The following is a 22,517-nucleotide window of genomic DNA, read 5'->3' as shown; positions in this document are numbered from 1 at the left end:
ATAGATCTGATTTTCTAAAAGCCTACAAAAATATTTTTCATGATATTGTTCATGATATCTTAGTGATAGAAAGAATGACTTTTTTAAATCTAAGAATGCAAGAGACTTATTTATTTAAATTTGGCAAAAATGGATAACATACGTCTACCATTAGATCAGACTTCAGGTAAATTTTGGTTATAAATGGAGGTTTCTACCAATTTCTTTACATATTTTTTGTCACCTTCCTGGTGATATTTACTCGTCAAAAGGTCTTCATGTTCTATTGTTTATTTAGCTTTGTTTGTCTTTTGTCTTGACAAAAAAAAAAAAAAAAAGCTTTATCTGAGTGTAAAACTGCGATGGACAGATAATTTTTTCAGTTCTTGTTTTGTTGCAAAAATTCCGTTTCCCGCTGGGGCTTAAAAGCTTCCTGATTCTAGTTTATCATGAGAATTTGCTGTTAGTCTCTATATGGATTTGTTTAAGCTTTGTTATATATATAATTATATTATATATAATAATATTGTATTATTATATGAAAGCGGACTCTGCTGGTTACAGAGATGTGTGTCTCATCATTGTGGGACAGGAACTCTGGGAGCAGCCAGAACCAGAAATCAGGTCTTACGTTTGCTGTTTTGTGGTGAAAAGTTTGATTACTTTACTCAATTCTCGGACTACTTCCCTGACTTCTAGATGATTGGGCTGCTATTCTCTGGTTTTCACTGAGAGTAATGTGGTTTTCTTTTAGGAGATAACCATTTACACGTTCTACTGTAACTGACATACAACGAAGACAGATGTGTGGGATCTTTGCCGTCTTGGGTCTGCTCCAGGTCTGATGTGGATGCCGCAGGTGTGGGGGGCACTGAACTGAACCCTCTAGGGTCATCTGGTTGAGTGCTTCCCCTTCAAGGCATCCCAGCTTGACTTGTGATTCTCCTCTTCACAATTCTTGTCTTCAGCTTAGAGATCTTTTGTTGTTTGTTTCAGGGCAAATAGGGTGGATCTTCTGCTATTTTTGTAGTAAAGTTGTCTGAAATGGGAGTTTCACAAATATCAACCAGTTATTCATTAAAAAATAACAATAAATAATCACTTTGACAAACACACACACAAAAAGAAAATGTTTAATAAAACTATATATTTTCCTATAATGACCTACCTGTCTGTTTCCCTACAAGCATCGGCGTCAACTCTGCTGAGGTGTGACCTGAAAAGTTTTTCTCGTTGTTGCCAGACGTCTCTCACAGCTGGAGAAACAAACAGCAACAGAAAGAAAATAAGTCTACATGACCGCTGAGTTTGTATGAGGACTGCGAGTAACCTTCAGCAGCGTCAGGCTGATCTCAGCAACATCACCAGCAGCCTGAACTACAACGCACCTCAACATATCCAACGTATCTCTAGGTGATCTGATTCAACGGCTTAAACAGGAGATCTGCTAAGCAATGCTGTGATGTTTGTTATTAGCTCAGTCTTCCAGCTCTTTACGTAAGCATTCATGTAAAATGAGTGGATGTGGTATGAGATGAGCAATCATATATCTAGTTCTATTTTAAGCAGCTGTGAAAACACAGCAGGAAGGAGAGGTGACAAAAGAAGACAACTGTTCAACATGGCTCCCACATCATGTCAGCAACAGTAAATCTGATGTCTGGCTGCACTGCTGGTGTATTCCTGAGGCACGGGAGAACATTGAAACAAGTCAGATGACACTGGCTGTTAAACTTAATAAATAAAAAAATAAACAAGTGATCCCAGTCAGTCAGACAGTTAAGGTGAAGTCAGTTTTCTGTCAGCCAGGCTAACAAACAAAAACCTAAATTAAAAGTAAGAATCTCAGTTCGGCGATTTGAATATGTCACATCAGTGGTTCTCAAACTTTTTTAGCCATGACCCCCAAGATAACATATGTTGGTGTTCGTGACCCCTCGCGTTCGTGACGACTTAGTGGTTACTTGTGTGATGTATAAAATGGGTCAGTGATGGGTAAAATGGCTCACCTGCAGCCATCCTGAGGCTAAAAAACTGTGGTTCATCGCTGACAAGGCAGCTACATGCCTAAAATCAGCTTCTCTTGCTGCGATAATGTCAAATTCAGATTTTCAATATGGCATGTGCACTAACTTTGTTGTTTATGTGTTAAAAGATTAAAGTTTAAGGTTCTAATTTCAAAGATTTATCTCTTCATTAACGGTTTAATTTGGTAAAAAGCACAAATTTATCTGATAAATGTTAGTTATGTATTTTTACAATATCTGGCGACCCCCTGAAATTATCTCGAGTATTTTATATATGTGTATAAATATAAAAGAAGCTGATCCAAAGCAGCTTTTTTCAGCATCAGTTGCTATGGTGATAAACCCATTAAGACCCAACTTCGTGATAGAGAGAAAATCCTGATTTGACCCAGAGGTTACTTTGATTTAGTGTCTTGATAAAACTGGTCCCAGGTTTTTCCAGTACTAAAACAAGTAAAATGATAGTTTTGTTGCATAAGTGTGAAATTACAATCCAGCTAACAGTCAGACACGGACAAAGACATGTCTGTTGTGGTTGGAAACTCTGATTAGCAGCCACGTTCTAACTCACACCGTCCAGTAACAAATTACATTTAAACAGGTGTCATAAATGACCTGTCAGCAGAAAAAAACATCAACGTCTTTCTGAAAACATCTGTTCCTCATCAGTTTGCAGCTGGAAAAGGCTGAAAATGTATATCCTTTTTTTTTTTTCCTGTCATGTGTCTTGATCAGTTTCCCCTTCAGAAAAAAAAAAAAACAAACTTTAGAATGATCGAAGAGTTTTCAATTTAAAAACAGTCTTTAGGTGAAAACGGCTGCTCCATAAATGACATGTCATTTTAAAATAAAATATCTCTCCCAGACCAGCTCGGTGCCTTCTTTTCCCGCTTTGAGGACAGCAGGCAGGTGGAGCACATGCGGCTGACAGAGCATGACCAGCCCCTCCCTTCCAACATCAGGTACTGAAAGTCCTGCGTAGCAGTGACACCAGTAACGCACCAGGACCAGATGGAGTAACGAGGAAGGTGCTGAAATCATGTGCCCATCAGCTTGCTGCAGTATTTACCATTTTTAATCATTTGCTGCAGCAGCTTTTGCTACCATAATTCCTGTTTTCAAATCCTCTGCCATCACAGGACTGAATGATTACCGGCCTGTGGCCTTGACACCGGTAATCATGAACTGCTTGGAGAGACTGGTGTTACAGTATGTCCAGGCCCATATTCCACCCAGCATCTCCATCCCCTCCACCCTCCACCCTGCTGTCACATTGAAAGCCCTCAAACATACGTCAGGATGCTCTTTGTTGACTTCAGCTCGGCATCTAACTCCATCAGCCCCAGCCGACTGACCCACAAACTGCAGACACTGCAGAGCCTCTGTCTGTGGATCAAGGACTTCCTGACTAACAGACCCCAGCATGTGAGGATGGGCACCTCCACATCCTCAGGACTGGTGTTCCTCCGGGCTGTGCTCTGAGTCAAGTCGTGGACACTGTTCACATACGACTGTTGCCACCCAGTAACGACCAAAATGCTCTACGTGTGAGGAAAGCTGACGCCACCTGAATTGTGACTGTGGATTGTAACGTGGAACAGAGTATAATCGATCAGAGAGCGAGCTGGCTGGGGTATAAGGAGAGATATAAAGTCCGTGTTCACGCTGTCTCTGGTCTGTTTTTTCTTCAGTTCTGGACCACCATCATTACTTCTGCCATGCTGGGTGTTGTTTTCAGGTTGATGCCATGGTTCTTCTTTGCTGTTGTCTCTGACAGATAAAAACTCTTCAGACTTAGAAAAATCTTATGTAACAGCCTTTAAATGAAACTTATGTGGTCTCACGGCTGTTGTGACCCACAGGTGTAAAACTGAAAGTTTTTTGAAGACCTCTGGGTCAAGAATGACCCGTGGCGTCATGGTTCAGGATGGGTGCTCTCTAGACGAGACCAATCAGAAGCATCTCTGTGTGATCAGTGCATGTTAGGATTGGTGCTTCCTAGCATGTGCAGGGATCCTCCACACTGCACACGCGTCATGCTGCCCCCGTTACAGAGGTTAACAACTTAACATGCCAACACTGGCTAAAACAAGAATGGATGAAAGTAAGCAGGCTAAGCTTGGTCAGCAATACAATCACATTTGTGATCAATAAAGTGCAAAAAAATGTATAATTACAAGCATCAAGGTTTGATTCACATGACTTGATTAAAATCCCTGAAGGTAAATTTACTACACACACCTGGTTTAACTGAAGTGAGCAGTTTATTACAATAATTTACTTACAAACAAAAATAAACTTATTTGTACAGCATGCAAAATTATTAAGCAACTTTCATCAATAAGGATTAATTATATGATTAAATACAATTCTCACAGTCGGTGCAAAATGTTGACTGGACGAAGCATAAATATGAGCTACTGGTGCAGAACAAACTCTTTACATTACAGAAAATCCCTAGCTCATGGAATTATTTAGTCTTTTATATCAAATGCATCAAAAACAAAATGCTGAATATCATTATTGACCTAAAATATTCCTTGAATATTACCGACAGTAATGATGCACAATTCAACTGATACACAGGATCAACCAACTGCAGGTTTTGGTAGCTTAATAGAAAAAACGGTTGCGAGATAAAGGAGAGCAACATAGCTTTAAATTTCATTTCCCTCCTGCTATTACCAACAAACATAAATACATAAATAAATAATATGAACTCATATTAAAAAGCTTCTTTACCTGTAGCTCTAACTTTAGATGTGACTTGTGTACTTGCACGTTATGCAGCCTCGATGAAGCTTTTAGGAAACATAATTCTGTGATCTGCTGATATTTTAGTTTTGGTTATTTTGCTACTCATTCTGGAATGTTTTTCCACTACGTTTAGCGCTCGTTACCTGCAGGACATCTGCAGAAAGTCAAAGAAAATGTCATCGAATGTGACCTCCGTTTGATATTTTCAATAGAAAGAAATTATGTTGTGCATTTTTAGCACAAAAACAACCAAATGTCTTTAGTTTTCCTCTTTTACAGCACAATAGTAATTTTGTTTGCATGAACGTTCATGTGTGCATTGAGGTTTGACTTCTGATTAAATCTTTTCCCACAAACGTCGCAACCGAACGGCTTTTCTCCTGTGTGGATCCTCATGTGTTTCTTTAGCGTTGCGTTCTGGCTGAACTTTTGTTCGCACACGTCACAGCTGAACGGCTTCTCTCCTGTGTGGACGAACATGTGCTTCCGCAGGTTCGTTTTCCAGTTAAACCTTTGCTCACAGACGTCGCAGCCGAACGGTTTCTCTCCGGTGTGGATTCTCTTATGTTTCGTTAGATTTGTCTTTACGTTAAATCTTTGTCCACAAAAATCACAGGCGAAGGGTTTTTCCCCCGTGTGAGTGATCATGTGTGTTTTAAGATTTATTTTGTGTTTAAATCTACTGCCACAAACCTCACACTCAAACGGTTTCTCACCTGTGTGGATTCTCATGTGGGACTTTAGATTTGTCTCTTGCATAAAGTTTTGTCCACAAACATAACAAGCAAACGGTCGTTCGCCCGTGTGGATTCTCATGTGTCTCTTCAGATTTGTGCTCCGGTTGAATCTTTGTCCACAGACGTCGCAGCCGAACGGTTTCTCTCCGGTGTGGATTCTCATGTGTTTTGTTAGATTTGTCTTTTCATTAAATCTTTGTCCACATATTTCGCAGCCGAACGGTTTTTCCCCCGTGTGCGTGATCATGTGCTTTTTAAGAATGACCTTTTGTTTGAATCTACTGCCGCAAACGTCGCACTCGAACGGTTTTTCTCCCGTGTGGATTCTCATGTGCTCCTTCAGGTTGGTCTCTTGAATAAACTTTTGTCCGCAAACATCACAACAAAATGGTTTTTCACCAGTGTGGATTCTCATGTGTCTCTTCAGATTGGTCTTATGCTTAAATTTTTTTCCACAAACTTCACATGCAAATGGTTCCTCTCCTGTGTGGACGCTCATGTGTCCCTTTAGAGTCGTCTTTTTTTTAAACTTTTGTCCACAAACATCACAACCAAATGGCTCCTCTCCTGTGTGGACAATCATGTGTGTCTTCAGATGCGTCCCTTGTTTAAATCTTTTACCACAGACCTCACAGCCGTATGGTTTCTCTCCTGTGTGGACTCTTATGTGTTTCTTCAGGGGTCCACTTTGATTAAACCTCTTGCCACAAACGTCACACCCAAACGGCTTCTCTCCGGTGTGAACTCTTAGGTGTATCTTAAGATCTGTCTTTCGGGTGAATTGCTTATCACAAAAATAACAATTCAATGATTTCTCTTCTGAGTGGATAATCATTTGTGAATCTGCACTGTGTGTGTCATTAACCAAACAGCTGGAGGAAGCGGAGACGCATGAGCTCGCGTGTCTCTGCAGAGACGGCTTATTGAGAAACAGATCACCACAATCTGAACAGCGGAAAGAATTTTTGGAGGTTTTACGTCGTACATTAGATGCTGTGGTCTCCTTCCAACTAATGTCGCTGTCTTCAGCGTCAGATTCAGAATTTGACAAAGGTTCCTGCCAAACATCTTCACCATCATTGTCGTCGTTATTCTGATTTCCATCAATGCTAACTTCAGTCTCAAAAAAGGCTGAAACCTTCTCGCTGGTATTTCTTTGTGTATAATGCTTTAGGTTTCTGGCTGGTCCTGGTCCTCCGTAGTCCTCTTCACCAGTTTCTGTTTTCACTGCTTTAGCTGAGCTGCAGCCTGGAGGCTCCGTCTCTCTGCGGTCTTCAGCTTTGATTTGACGAAGGTGTGAGAACTGAGGCTCCTCTTCATCATCTTCACTCTTCACAGTGACAAGATTTAACGAGAACCTGCTGATATCAGTCTCCCTCTGTCCATCAAGCTGCTCTTCCTCCTGACTGATCCAGAATTCGTCCTCTTCCTCCTTTATACAGAGGGGTTCAGGATCCTGCTGGTCCAGACTGGAGCTCCAAGGAACCTCTTCCTTCATCACCACCAGCTGCTGAACATCGTCTGGCAACACTGAAAACACGAGGAACAGCCGTGTGTTTATTTGGATTCATGACAGTTCTTTGCAGGTTGAGTGCAACTTAAAATGCAGACAAAACTATAAAAAACGTCTAAATGTTTCAGAGGGACAGGACTAACAGAAGAGCTGAGCTTAAAACAGATGTGCATACTTTTGTAGTCTTTGTTTTTCAGCTGATCTTTGTGGTTAGTTTACATTCTCAAAGTTTTAAAACCAGTCACATGATATGCATGCCATGAGAAAATATGGGGAAAAAACCCTCAATATCAAACATATCTGTCCCTACATATTCTGTATACAAAGAATAAATAAACTTTTCTAGGTGTAAATGAAATATTATCCTTATACATAATACTGCATTGGTGACTCGGGGCGGGAAAAAGTCTGTTTAGCTGCATTGTGATTTGGAATCGAAGCATAAATGTGTAAAAAAAGAAATCAATTCTTTATCTGTTAATAAAACAACGTTGAGGAACACAAAAGGTGGAACCTGCAGCAACCGGACAGTTTGTGTCGTGCACATAATAGACGTGATTTGGGGAGGTGTAAATGCGTGAACTTCTATGATGAGGAAATAAAAAAAAACTCTGCTCCACCTACAAACGGAGCTCTCAGTTATCTTTGAGTTAACCAAATGCAGGAATGCAGGGCATTGTGGGTAAACACAACCAAAACATATAGGCCATCAGCTTTAGTTTTTGAAAATAAGGATCCCCAGTGAGGATCTGGATCTTTTATATTTTAAAGCTTGTTTTTGTCTTAATCAGGTTTTTTGTTGGCATTCATAGTTCTTGCACATTTTTCCACAATCATACTTTAAAGTTTGTTAAATTTACCGGCAAACACCGCAGCTTACCAAGTTAGCTGAACCAATGGCATCCAAAGCTAAAAATCACGTGAGGTTATTCAGCCAATCAGACGTAGATATATGCAAAGACCAGCTGTTGATCTCAAGAATATCAGCTGATGGAAACGTGGTGGACGCATCTAAAAACCTTTTTCTCGAGCTACAGAAGCAGCTTTTGTTGGTAAGTATTATTGTTTTCCAACCGCCAATAAAACTGCATGAGAACAACTAATTAATATCACATCTTTCACCAAACCTGCTGTGAAATAACCCAAACTGTTCGAGGCTAAACTTGTGGTCATTTAGCAGCTGGTCAGCGTCGTCATTAAGAGCTCAGCCACTGTGAGAGCGCCAACAATTTTTGACACAAAATCCACCGCCTAATACTCGGCTGTGGTCAGACGTGGAAGAACTCCAGTCCTCACTAAGACCAGGAACGTAGATCCTAGAACTCCAGTCCTCACTAAGACCAGGAACGTAGATCCTAGAACTCCAGTCCTCACTGAGATCAGGAACGTAGATCCTAGAACTCCAGTCCTCACTGAGACCAGGAACGTAGATCCTAGAACTCCAGTCCTCACTGAGACCAGGAACGTAGATCCTAGAACTCCAGTCCTCACTGAGACCAGGAACGTAGATCCTAGAACTCCAGTCCTCATTAAGACCAGGAAAGTAGATCCTAGAACTCCAGTCCTCACTAAGACCAGGAACGTAGATCCTAGAACTCCAGTCCTCACTAAGACCAGGAAAGTAGATCCTAGAACTCCAGTCCTCACTAAGACCAGGAACGTAGATCCTAGAACTCCAGTCCTCACTAAGACCAGGAACGTAGATCCTAGAACTCCAGTCCTCACTAAGACCAGGAAAGTAGATCCTAGAACTCCAGTCCTCACTAAGACCAGGAACGTAAATCCTAGAACTCCAGTCCTCACTAAGACCAGCAACATAGATCCTAGAACTCCAGTCCTCACTAAGACCAGGAAAGTAGATCCTAGAACACCAGTCCTCACTAAGGCCAGATCTGAATGGTTTAGGATCAGAATCCTTTCAGGATCTTCTGGTTCGTTATGGACCAACCAGATCCCTCAGGTCATCAGGGTCAGGTCTACTTCCTGTTCCAGAGTCAGAACTAAACGTGGAGAGGCAGCGTTCAGCTTTTATGCTCCTCACATGTGGAACAAACTCCAAGAAAACTGCAGGTCTGCTGACTCAGCAGTTTTAAATCAGAGTTAAAAGCTTTTTTATTTGTTCCTTTTATTAAAACAGCTGTTAATTCCCCACATTAGCTTTTTTTCTTACACATTTTTCTGTTTTAATTTCTTTAATTTCCTGTAAAAGTTTGTTTTTAAAGCACTTATTATTGTTCCTGCACCGCGCTGTGATGCTTTTAATTTTTTTATGTAAAGCACATTTCACCATGAAATGCGATGTACAAATAAACTCTCCTTGAGGTCAGAATTTGTAGAACTTAAGCTGTTTACTTAAATTGGTAAAAGAAAAAGAGAAGAAGTAGTCCTGGATTCATTCAGTGAAGAGTGAAGTTGAAACTAAGCTGTACGCTGCAATCATCTTAGAGAATCAGATTTATGCTCAGTGGATAAAAGAGTCGCTTCCACCGATGGATCAGTGGATGTTTGGTAGATTGATTTATTTTATTATTATTATTATTGAATCATGGTGATAAAACTGGTTTTGGTCAACAGGTACGATAGGAAGCTACAAATGTAGGCCAGTGTGCGTCTTACCGAGAGCTTTGTTGTCTCGTGTGTTCTCCAGCTCTGATGTGGATGCTGCAGGTATGGAGGGCATCAAACGGAGCCCTCTAGGGTCATCTGGTTGAAGACTCCATTTTTCAGGCATTGTCATTCTGCTTGTGGTTCCACTTGGTCCCAAACCAGCAGCTCACCAACGCTGCTGTGGTTTTCCTGAGATCAGAGCGTACACGCTGTAATATCTGCTGTCCTACTGATGCAACAGTCTGAAAAAAATTACACAAATGAAAATTTACTGTGTGGCAACACTAAAACAACGCTTTAATAGTTAATTTTAAAGTTTTTAAAAATTTATTTCAAAGTAATAATGCTGGAGTTATGTGTACAGTTTTTTTTTTTTCGGAGTCCGTGTTACAGAATATCTCGCTGCTGGCCAGCAACAGGAACACAGAAAACACATACGTCTGTCATGTTTTTAAGAGCTACGAATACAAACCAAGACTAACTCAACAGCAAACACCTAAATGTGTACAAACCAAATCAAACAGGTGGTACATCTGTGTGTGAGCCTGTTACCTTCAGGTTCAGTTCTCAGTATCAAGAAGCTGGTTCAACATCTTACCAGGTTGCATCACGATGGCAAAACCTCACTTAGCTTAAAACTTCTAAAACGTCTTCCAGCTGACTTTTCAAAGATTTCTAACTGAAGCTTTTTATTTAGTAAATCATTACTGAGCTTTGGATTCAGATTAACTTCTCATAGTTAATGTGCAATGTATAAAACAGAATAAAAAAAACTTTAATTTAGTACAAAATGTCAGGAAATAAGTGTTTTTTCATGTTTCTTGGCCATAAATCTTATGCCACTGGAAAGTCTGTTCATTTGCCTTTTAAATTATGCCACATTCAATGTTTAAAAGGGACATAAACAAGTTTTCCAAAAGGTACAAGATCAGAGCTTGAAACACATTTGAGTAAAGGCACAAACGGCAAAAAAGATTAACTGCATCAAAAATAATTTTACAGACAAAACCCAAGTTTGAGAAGTATTAACTTTTACAAAAATCATTAAAGTGATATTTATGTGTCAACATGCCCAGCCCTGTTTCAAATAAAGTGAATACAGCAGAAAAGTATTTAACTTTGCACAGGTAAACGTCTCCTCCTCCGACCGCACAGGTAAACGCCTCCTCCTCCTCCGACAGCACAGGTAAACATCTCCTCCTCCGACCGCACAGGTAAACGTCTCCTCCTCCTCCGACCGCACAGGTAAAAGTCTCCTCCTCCTCCGACCGCACAGGTAAAAGTCTCCTCCTCCTCCGACCGCACAGGTAAAAGTCTCCTCCTCCTCCGACCGCACAGGTAAAAGTCTCCTCCTCCTCCGACAGCACAGGTAAACGTCTCCTCCTCCGACCGCACAGGTAAACGTCTCCTCCTCCTCCGGCCGCACAGGTAAAACTCTCCTCCTCCGACCGCACAGGTAAACGTCTCCTCCTCCTCCTCCGACCGCACAGGTAAAAGTCTCCTCCTCCGACCGCACAGGTAAAAGTCTCCTCCTCCGACCGCACAGGTAAACGTCTCCTCCTCCTCCGACCGCACAGGTAAAAGTCTCCTCCTCCGACCGCACAGGTAAAAGTCTCCTCCTCCTACCGCACAGGTAAAAGTCTCCTCCTCCTCCGACCGCACAGGTAAAAGTCTCCTCCTCCTCCGACCGCACAGGTAAAAGTCTCCTCCTCCGACCGCACAGGTAAAAGTCTCCTCCTCCGACCGCACAGGTAAAAGTCTCCTCCTCAGACCGCACAGGTAAAAGTCTCCTCCTCCGACCGCACAGGTAAAAGTCTCCTCCTCCTCAGACCGCACAGGTAAAAGTCTCCTCCTCCTCAGACCGCACAGGTAAAAGTCTCCTCCTCCTCCGACCGCACAGGTAAAAGTCTCCTCCTCCTCCGACCGCACAGGTAAACGTCTCCTCCTCCTCCGACCGCACAGGTAAACGTCTCCTCCTCCTCCGACCGCACAGATAAAAGTCTCTCCTCCTCCGACCGCACAGGTAAACGCCTCCTCCTCCGACCGCACAGGTAAAAGTCTCCTCCTCCTCCGACCGCACAGGTAAAAGTATCCTCCTCCGACCGCACAGATAAAAGTCTCTCCTCCTCCGACCGCACAGGTAAACGTCTCCTCCTCCTCAGACCGCACAGGTAAACGTCTCCTCCTCCGACCGCACAGGTAAAAGTCTCCTCCTCCTCCGACCGCACAGGTAAACGTCTCCTTCTTAGGTGCAACACTCCCAATTTTACGTGCACAAACTTGCACATGCATGTGGTATTTCAAGCCATAAAGATATATGGCCAAGAAGTATTGTTACAACTAAATAAATAAAAACACAAAGTTTATGTTCATATTCACAGCTAAGAAAATGCTTTAAAGATTAGATTAGATTAGATTCAACTTTATTGTCATTACACATGTACAAGTACAATGCAACGAAACACAGTTTGGCATCTAACCAGAAGTGCAATAAGCAACAAGTGCAAGATATATATTATATACAGTATGTGCAAATGACTGTACAGTATGTACAAATGTGCAATGTACAAAAGCAAAAAAAGTGATTATCACAGTATGATGATTTAAGTACTATGAGCATAATATACAGATGGATATGTGTATTAATGTACATCAGTATTTACAAGTCTTTATGTAACTTAGTCACTAGTGCAGTGGACATTGAAATAGTGCAAAGTAATGAACAGGAGTCTAACTAAATAAACAGTGAAGTGGAAAGGCTAGTGGAATGTTCAGTACATAGTACTCGGTCAGGTCGGGGGGTGTGTGATGGGACGTAGTGTGGTATGGGGTCAGTCAGTGGGGGGCAGAGTTCAGCAACGAGACAGCTCTGGGGAAGAAGCTGTTCCTCAGCCTGCTGGTCTTTGTCCTGAGGCTTCTGAAGCGCCTGCCAGACGGCAGGAGTGCAAACAGTCCATGTGCAGGGTGGGATGAGTCTTTGAGGATGCTGCGAGCTCGACGCAGACAGCGTTTCCTCTGGACTTCCTCGAGGGCTGGAAGTGGAGACCCTGTGATGCGTTGGGCAGTTTTCACCACCCGCTGCAGCGCCTTGCGATCTGCGACAGAGCAGTTCCCATACCAGACCGTGACACAGCTGGTCAGGATGCTCTCAATCGCACAGCGGTAAAAGTTCACCAGGATGGCTGAAGACAGGTGGTGTTTCTTCAGCGTCCTCAGGAAGAAGAGGCGCTGGTGAGCCTTCTTCGCAAGGCTGGAGGTGTTGGTGGTCCAATTCAGGTTCTCCGAGATGTGGATCCCCAGGAACTTGAAGCTGGAGACACGTTCAACTGCCATCCCGTCGATGTGGATGGGGTCATGTGTGCCTCCTCTCTCCCTCCTGAAGTCCACGATGAGCTCCTTGGTTTTCTTTGTGTTAAGGAGCAGGTGATTGTCTGCGCACCACGTGGCCAGGTGCTGAACCTCCTCCCTGTAGGCCGACTCATCGTTGTTGCTGATGAGGCCGATCACCGTGGTGTCGTCAGCAAACTTGATGATGGAGTTGGATCCATGTACAGGCCTGCAGTCGTGGGTGAAGAGAGAATACAGGAATGGGCTCAGCACACAGCCCTGCGGTACGCCTGTGTTGAGTGTGATGGTGGAGGAGCAGGTGTTGCCTGACCTAACATGCTGAGGTCTGTTGGTCAGAAAGTCCTTTATCCAGAAGCAGAGGGGGGTGGTGATGCCCAAGTCTCCAAGTTTAGTGATTAACCTGGAGGGTCTGACAGTGTTGAATGCTGAGCTGAAGTCAACAAACAGCATCCGTGCGTATGTATTGGTATTGTCCAGATGTGTGAGCACAGAGTGCAGCGCTGTGGAGACTGCATCCTCTGTACTCCTATTGCTGCGGTAGGCAAACTGATGTGGGTCCAGTGTGGGTGAAAGGCAGCTCTTCAGATGTGACAGGACTAGCCGCTCGAAGCACTTCATCACAATGGGTGTGAGTGCGACTGGCCGGTAGTCATTCAGGCATGCCGGACTGGAGTGTTTTGGTACCGGTACAATGGAGGTGGATTTGAGGCATGTTGGCACAGCTGCTTGGGTAAGGGACAGGTTGAAGATGTCCGTGAAGACCTCTGCGAGCTGCTCCGCACATGCTCTGAGCACACGACCAGGGATGCCGTCTGGGCCAGCAGCCTTGCGTGCGTTGATCTGTTTCAGTGTGGTGCAGACGTCTGCAGTGGTGAGTGTGAGGGGCTGATGGTCTGCTGGGAGCCGAGTGCTGGTGACTGCTACAGTGTTATCCCCGTCAAAACGAGCAAAGAAGTCATTTAACTCATTTAAAAAGGAAACATCTGTGGTGATCATGGATGAGTTACCCGATTTGTAGTCACTGATGACCTGGATGCCCTGCCACATGCGTCTGGGGTCGGAGTTGGAGAAGTGTTCCTCCACCTTCAGCTTATAGCAGTGCTATAAATTGGCTAATTCCATTCGCTGTACCATCACAAGTAGTTTTTTTAATATCTTTCAAAGCCAGCTAACAAAGAGAAGATATTCACAGTAATATTATCGATGGCTTTCAATCACTTCTGTTTGCTCTTTATTTGGTATAAGAGCAACCATAACAGCCTACGGTGCATCCGATAAATTCAACTTTCACCTGGAGCACATTCATTTAATGAAATACACAAACAGACTGGATCAAAGACGTCATTTTCATACTGATCAGAGTGATTAACAAATTTACAAAGTTGTCTCTTATCTTGTTTTTGTCATCTTTCCCGCCTGCTTTGACTGCAGCAGCAAACCGACAACCAGCATCATTATTGGGAAATGAGATGCCAGTTGTTAAACCAGAGCTAAAAATACCCAGAATATGTAGGAAAACAATCAACTCTTTCTCTTCTCAACTGAAACACACGACTGTCTCTCTTCACTCTGCCAGCTGACTCCACTAAAGGTAGTGAGCTTAATTTACATACAAGGTCAATTAAAATTTGTTTCACAGAGGCATTAGCAAAGAGTTAACCGTGTTCTGAATTAGTGGACCCTCTTTACAAGAGGACTTATTCTTGCTCTGGAAGATATTTTTCTGCTGGTGATGGTTTAGAATGACTTTAATCAGTCTGTCTACTACAGAGAGCTGCGACTTATCTAAACTGAGGCCGAACAGCTCAGAGAAACTGAGATGAAATGACCAAGTCAGGCTGAATGGTTTATTACAAAACACTGGAGACATATTATTGATATATTATTTTTCTTATTTTGTTAGGTTTAACAGGACAGGGTTAAAAAAAATGAATTACCTAAAATTTGTTTGATTGCCTCAAAAGGTTGTGCAAAAAAAGTTAATTATATTTCGTCCAGGTAATATACATTAGTATGTTTTATTTAATTCTTCTGTTGAACCAGAATGAAAAAAATAGGTTTGATTTTCATTGGTTCATTTTCAGTTAATTTTATATATATTATAACTTTTGTCAGTTTCTGGGTTTTTCATTTTTATTTAATGGAAGGAATAGCAGTTTTCTCTTAACACGTAGCAGTATGTGTTAAGCTCTTATCAAGAAAAGTAACTTGATCTGGAGCAGGTTAGGTTTCCAGCATCAGTTGCCATGGTGACAGACCCCAGTATGAAGCAAACCAACTTCATAACGTGGAAAAAGGTGAGGGGACTCTGAAGTTTGGTAGCTAACTGAAGAGCTAGCTGCAGCAAACCGCTTCATTGTAGTCCACAGGCCTTCAAGGTTCACAAACAGAGAAACTCTAGTATTGTTGAAGAAATGTAAAATCACAACCCTGCTACCAATCAGACACAACAAAAGCTTTGGTTTGTTAGTAAATCAGCTCAACTGTTCTTACTTACGTTAACAGCTATAATTTCATTAACCTGGGTTAAATTACCTGTTCATCAGAAAACAATGTCGGTTTCTCTCTTGAAACATCTGTTCATCATCAGTAATTTCCACCTGGAAAAGGCCAAACCGATGTTTATCCTTGCTTTTTAACGTCGTCTTTCCCGTTTTCATTTTGCTTCCTCCTCGACGAGGATTCACATTTCGGTGCTTTTTCCTTCAGTGTCGGTAATCCTGCTTTGGTCGCGGTTCGGCTTGTAAAACTTATCGTAGCATTAAATCGTTCGCTGTCAGCAAAAACTCTGACAAAGGTTTGAAAACAAAGCCGCTACATGCTAGTCATCTGTTCTTCTTCGTCTTCTCTGTGCCCATCTTCTTCTTCTGGTGTTTATTGGCGGCTGGCAAAAAGTGTCATGGTGCATTATCGCCAACTACTGGTCAGATAAGGGATATTGCTCAACAGCAAGCCCCGTACAGGGGTGTCAAACTGCGGTCCTCAAGGGCCGCTATTATGCAGGTTTTAGTTATGTCCTTGCTCCAACACACCTGAAAAAAATCAAATGGATCCAACAGCTTCTTGTTAACTTCTTCACAATATCCCATTAATTTCAATCAGGTGTGTTAGATCAGGGAAACAGGGCTGCAGGATACTGGCGCTTGAGGACTGGAGTTTGACACCCCCTGATCTAATATCCGGTGTGTGTGTGTGTGTATATATATATATATATATATATATATATATATATATATATATATATATATATATATATATATAATATAATTATAATTCATAATTTATCATTTATATGTGTGTATGTTATGTGTGTTGGAAACAATTCTATATAGAATTATTTCCAACATGTTCTATTGTTTTTTTCTTGATGAATAAATTCACATTTACCTGACTCATGTCACGTTTGCCGATTGTACATAGTGAACTATTAAGCCTGGCACGTCCTAGTCTAAATGTTATCTTTTCATTTATTCTGCTTTTTCCAACTCACCTCTTTTCCCACTGTCCTTTGAATTCAACAATTTCATCTTCCTTTTCTTTTTTCTTTCTTTTGCTTTTGCCATCTTTAATTCAGTCTACCCTTAATAATACTTCGTATTTCTGTTTTACTGTAGGGCAAACAATTGGAACAGGAGCAAGAAAAGGTTGGAAAAGTAATCGGTCCAAATCAAAAACAGCTGGTGAATTTGACAAAGGTTAGGTTAATTGGCAATGGATCAGTAACATAACCGGGTGTAAAAGGACCATTTTAGGGAGACAGTCTCTTCTCAGATTGGTAACCTGAGACAAACTGTGTGAAATAATTGTGAATCGTTTTAATAAAAATGTAATGCGACAAGGTCATATGTTAAAACTGAATTCCAGTGATCCTGGTGTGTTTGGGCAAAAGTCTGTAATTTCTGCTTTTGTTCGATGTGTCGCACCATTTATTATGTTTAATGTGCCTCTGAACTTTTTATGTGTGGGTAAAGTGTAGCTACATATATTATTTAAGTCGATTTATCAAACAACAGCAGAACTAAGGATAGCTGCATGAGTAGAGAGTAAACTGATTGATTGTGTTGGACTGCCATCTAGTGGCGATTTGAGGGATTGATCTTTAAGTGTGCAGCTTTTGGAGAATCAGTGCAGCTTTTTTAGCAGTGTTTCTTAATCCTGGTCCTCAGGACCCACTGTTTTAGAAGTAACCTTATTTTAACAAACATGAATTAAATTATTGGTTCCTTAACATTCTTGTAAAATAACTTGATGAGGAAGTTTATCAATCTAAATCATGTTTGTTAAAGTAGAAACATGTCGCGCAGGGCAGTGGGTCCTGAGGACCTGAATTGAGAAACCCTGATTTAGAGGATTGTCTAGTACTGGCATGTGACTGTAATTTGGTCATATACTATCCTTGTTGTTTCTCTTTGTTAGGTGAATTAGGAAGAACAAAACATGTCAAACTGTTTCAGCGTTTCACTCTTTGTTTAAAATTTCCACAACGAAGAGGACTGGACACTAAAGACCAGACATGTCCTGTTGTGTTTGAGCAGGATTGAAGCACATGTGTGAAAGCTGAATATAAATGTTTACAAGAATTCATTTTCTGTGTTATAACATTTAAGGAAAACATGGTAGGGGTTCCAGCTGAGAGGTGATGAGTGGGGAGATGAGAAACGGGTAGATGGGGGCTAGTGGGGGTCAAATTTTCAGCAGGTTTGACTCTGACCCCCCCCCAGCCCCCATCCACCAGTCTGGACTGTACTGTACTTATATAGTCTCCTGTCTCTCCACTCATCTCCCCTCAGCTGAAGCCCCTAGCAGCCCAGCTCATCTCGGTCAGCTCTGCTTCTCCTCCCTCCCCCTAAAGGCACTAAACCTGCAGCTTCAAACCACCCATCCCAGCAGACTGACCCCCCTCTCATCATTAAGCAGGTGAGAAGGGAGCTAAAGAAGACCAAAGCCAGGAAAGCCACAGGTCCAGATGCCATCAGCTCCAGGGTGCTTAGAGAGTGTAGACAAGCTCAGTGAGGTGGTCCTGCACTTGTTCAACTTGAGCCTTTCTTTGTAGAAAGTCCCAGTTCTGTGGAAAACCTCCTGCATGGTTCTGGTTCCCAATATAGCCCACTCTAGGGAACCAAACTACTATAGACCCATCACCCTGACCTCTCATCTGATTAAGACCATGGAGACAACCATCCTTAGCACCCAGGTGAGCTCTAGCTGGACCCGTTGCAATTCGCCTACAGACCTTGCATTGGGGTGGATGATGCCATCATCTACTTGCTGCACTGGGCCTTATCTCACTTGGAGTCCCTTGGGAGTTCTGTGAAAGTCATGTTCTTTGACTTCCCCAGTGCTTTCAACACCATCCAGCCACTACTGCTGCAGGGAAAGATGGAGAAGGCTGGCATGGACCAACAACTGATTGCATAAACCATTAACCACCTCACTGACAGTGGTAGTCTGCAGCACAGGGGACCCAAGTGGGACGGTGCTCTCACCATTCCTGTTCACAATGTAAACCTTGGAGGTCAGCTACAACTCCCCCCTCTGTCATCTGCAGAAGTTCTTCGATGACTCGGCCGTGGTTGGCAATGTGTCAGAGGGGAACGAGCAGGAGTAAGGGGGGCGGGGAACAAAACCATCTGCTTCTAAATAATAGCAGGACAAATGAGCTTGTAGTTGACTTTCACAGAAAATCTCCCCACATACACCAGTGAACATCCAGGGCTCACTGAGATAGTGGACTCATTTAAGTACCTGGGTATTCACCTTAACAAAAAACTGGACTGGACAGACAACACAGACGCCTTATATAGGAAAGGCCAGAGTCGCCTCCACCTGCTGAGAAGGCTAAGGTCCTTAGGCGTACATGGAGCTCTGTTCCAGACATTTTATGACAGCACTGTGGCCTCTGCAGCCTTCTATGTCATCGTGTGCTGCAGAGGAAGCAGCACAGACAGAAACAGGAACAGACTTAACTAACTGGTTGAGGGAGCTGGATCTGCCTTGGGCTGCTCGCTGGACTCCATCAAGGAGGTGGCAGACAGACAGATGTTGGCCAAGCTAAAATCCATCAAGGACAACTCACCCGATGCATCCTGCTGTAGTGGCTCTGAGTAGCTCCTTCAGTGCAAGGTTGCTACACCCCCAGTGCAGGAAGGAGCTACTGCAGATCATTCCTTCCTGCAGCCATCAGAATGAAAGTGTATATGGGCCATTCTACAGAATTCGTGCAAAGTCCAGAGTTGGAAACATATTTTAAAAAGATGTTTTTTTCCAAAAACCTCGTCCATACATATATTGCACCATATTTCTATGGTACATATCTAGTAAAGGTGCAGTCAAATTTCATATATTAATGTCTGTCTGTTCTTGAAATGTTTTTCCACTCCTGAAAGGTGTCACTACCGTAACATAGAAACACACTGCAATAAAAATCATTATATTAATCTGTTAATATTGTGTGTCCATACATCCTCTAAAGAATATTTTTAGAAATTTTTCATGAAGGGTTTTACAATTAAATAAATTAAAACAATTTTTTAAACAAATTTTGAAGTTTATTTTCTAAGACTTAATTAAAATTTAAATGCAATCTTTTTTGTAAAATAAATTACACTGATCATAGAGATCTCAGAGTAAATTAGTTGTTAAATTGAATTTACATTTAACCAGCAGTTATCATAAAATGTTATTTAATGACTCAAATATTATTTTATTTTACAAAACAGTCAGCGTTACGGTAGTGACAGCACTGTTACGGTAGTGACTGCACTGTTTTGGTCATGACCACAGTATTATGTTTGCAAGGTTGCATTATTTCCCCTCAACATTATTGCTTAATTTTAACTCATAACCAGCATTTTAATGTGAATTTTACAAACACAAATGTTTCTAATCAATAAAATGAGGTTATTTACTATTGAAGAGTCATTTATTTTACATTACTTCAACCTCGTAGTGCATCTACTGCAACATGACAGTAAAACAACTAAAACAAATATGACTATGTCTTGACTAGGTTTAAGGTTTTGTGTTGGGCAGTTTTCTGATCGATGAACTTTAGATGTGGGTTGTCTGCAGTCTTGTTGATCACTCTGTGGGAGCTGCCTAGTGTTATGAAAAAGAAGGGTCTTTCTGATATGCACAGGAACTCTGTGCTTCCTTACTTCCTTCTGAGTTTTTGATCTTGGGGAACATTTTGACTTCTCTCGATTCATACACAATCTATAGCACCGTTTTCTATATTTTTCTTTTTTCAGTTCAAGTTCTTTAATCTTCAGCTCAAAGATCTTTATTTTTCTGTGGGCACGCATTACAGAACGTCTCTTATGAATCTCATAGGAAGTGCGTGGAGTAACAATCTCACTAGAACTGTGTGGAAGTTGGGGAGGTGTGGGTGAAGACATGGCAGAAGGCGGGGCAGAGGGTGTGGGAGGTGGCGTGGAAGTTGTGCACAATCTCTCCATCTCTCTTTGACTTTTCACCAATACCCTGTGATGCTGCTGTTGTTTTCGCCATGATCGTCTGACCTTCCTTTGCTCCCTGTCAGATAAATCACTGATAGATTTGACCTTTCCTTCTTCCTTTCATTTCTTGTTTCGTTCTCTTCCCTTCTTTAAATATCCTTCGTACTTCTCTGGGTCTTCCCTCAATCTTTTTCTGTATTCTCTCACCCTCTCTGCTCCACTCTTTTTATGTTCTTTTGGCATTACTGCTTGCTTTCTCCCAGCTTAGCTGTATCACGTGAAATATAAGTCAGCATGTTTATCATATTAAAGATTATTTAGCACTTTTAAGAATGAAATGTGTTTTACAAATCAAATATATCTTTAATATTATTATGTTTGAAGAGTATATTGTAATAACAATGATCAAACATTGCCTTAATTATGTGGAACATTACAAGTTGTCACTACCGTAACGTTACAGTTTGTTACGTTGTGACTGTTACGGTTGTGACATTTTTAGCTAATTCCTAGCATAACTCAAACATGCTAACAAGTTAATGGCTAGCAACAGATGTTTTGAACAGTTGTACACACAACAAAAATAAATTTTTTGGTTTGAGCCCCCAAAAGTGTACTTATTTGCAGATAATATGTGTACGGTTGTGACAGTTATTAATGTAACATACTGATATTCAGACTTTGGAACACATTTACTTAAAAATGATGAGAGGTAATCACTCACCATGCACCATGAGGGACAGGGACGCAGTGTGACTTCCTGGTCAGAATTTCAGGTGTCTGACTAACACCAGGCTCCACCCATGATGCAAAATGACTTGTGTTACGGTTGTGACATAAAAGTGTGGGACACCATTTTTTTAAAGCATGCTTTTGTCATTTTAAAACAATTTCAAAATGAATCTAAATATTTTACATTCTGTTTAAAATAAACCAAACATATGTTTTAAAATACAGCATTGGAAAAAATTACAAAATTCTTTTAAGTATTATTTTCATGAGTTGAAATTTAGGGCTTAGAGATTGGGACAACTACTTCCCAATAGAAAGTACCTAGGAAGGTAGCATAAATGATGATTTTCTATATATTTGGCTTAATTATTATCGAGTTACAGTCTTGTGTTTAACTAGATAATACCATAATCTTAGTAAATGTTGAAGGTCTGAATTTTTAATTGTTTTGTTAAATAGTTTTTTTTATGTGGGACAGCAATTTGCACAAATTTGGTAGAATAGCCCATATATATATATATATATATATATATATATATATATATATATATATATATATATATATATATATATATATATATATATATATATATATATATATATATATATCCTCTACATTGTTGCTGCTGTGGCTTGTAAATTTCCCCATTGAGGGATCAATAATGTCTTATCTCTTATTAAGATTAAACAAACTTTTAAACAATTGTTAGTGTTAATGCAATTCAAATTCAAATTTATTTATAAAGCACTTTTTATACAAGAGCAGCACAAAGTGCTTTACACAATAAAGGTGTTTGCATATATGTGTCTCTCTCACACACATGCACTCATATATATACACACACACATATTTTGACATATCTTATATCTTAACACATAAAAAATAAACATCAGAGACACTGCTGTGAGGAAACATCTTGGGGATCCGTTCAAACCAGGAACCAGCCCACCCATGACCACAGAGGCCGCCACCGAAGGCACCTGCCCAGATCAGGGCAGGCCGGGGTTCACACCAAAGCCATGGCCCCATGGCAACGACCCTGCAGACCGAGCAGGCTTAGCCCCAGCATGGAGGACCCCATGACAAAAACTATGGTTAAAAGAGGTTAAAAAAAAAGTTAAAACAAAGATCAAATAAAGATGAGAACAAATAAGATCAACAAGTACGAAAATATGGATTGTAAAAAAAAAAAAAAAAAAAAAAAAAAAAAAAAAAAAAATAGAAAAATCTACATAAATAGGTGTTTTTTATTCAATAAATAAGGACAGACATAATTAAAATAAATGAATAAAAATGAGGATAAAATAAGTAAAATAAAATAGACCAATAAATTAACAGTTCAAAGCTAAGCTAAAAAGG

The 22,517-nt window shown here is 41.1% G+C and overlaps 1 protein-coding gene across 1 annotated transcript in view; it reads right to left on the bottom strand.

Moving 5' to 3' along the window:
• Window positions 1–22,517, bottom strand: part of LOC121632933 — a 47,151-nt gene that overhangs the window by 18,973 nt on the left and 5,661 nt on the right. The window contains exons 4-9 of the mRNA XM_041974753.1: window positions 13,060–14,019; window positions 12,486–12,996; window positions 10,769–11,864; window positions 9,630–9,785; window positions 5,041–7,030; window positions 3,300–3,503 (exon numbers count right to left, since the gene is read on the bottom strand). Coding sequence (XP_041830687.1) covers window positions 3,300–3,503; window positions 5,041–7,030; window positions 9,630–9,785; window positions 10,769–11,864; window positions 12,486–12,996; window positions 13,060–14,019 — 4,917 coding nt within the window. The remainder of the gene's footprint in view (window positions 1–3,299; window positions 3,504–5,040; window positions 7,031–9,629; window positions 9,786–10,768; window positions 11,865–12,485; window positions 12,997–13,059; window positions 14,020–22,517) is intronic.

Source organism: Melanotaenia boesemani, chromosome 21 (assembly GCF_017639745.1).
Source record: "Melanotaenia boesemani isolate fMelBoe1 chromosome 21, fMelBoe1.pri, whole genome shotgun sequence".
Taxonomy (NCBI): Eukaryota; Metazoa; Chordata; class Actinopteri; order Atheriniformes; family Melanotaeniidae; genus Melanotaenia; species Melanotaenia boesemani.
This window is presented reverse-complemented; position numbering and strand designations above follow the sequence as displayed.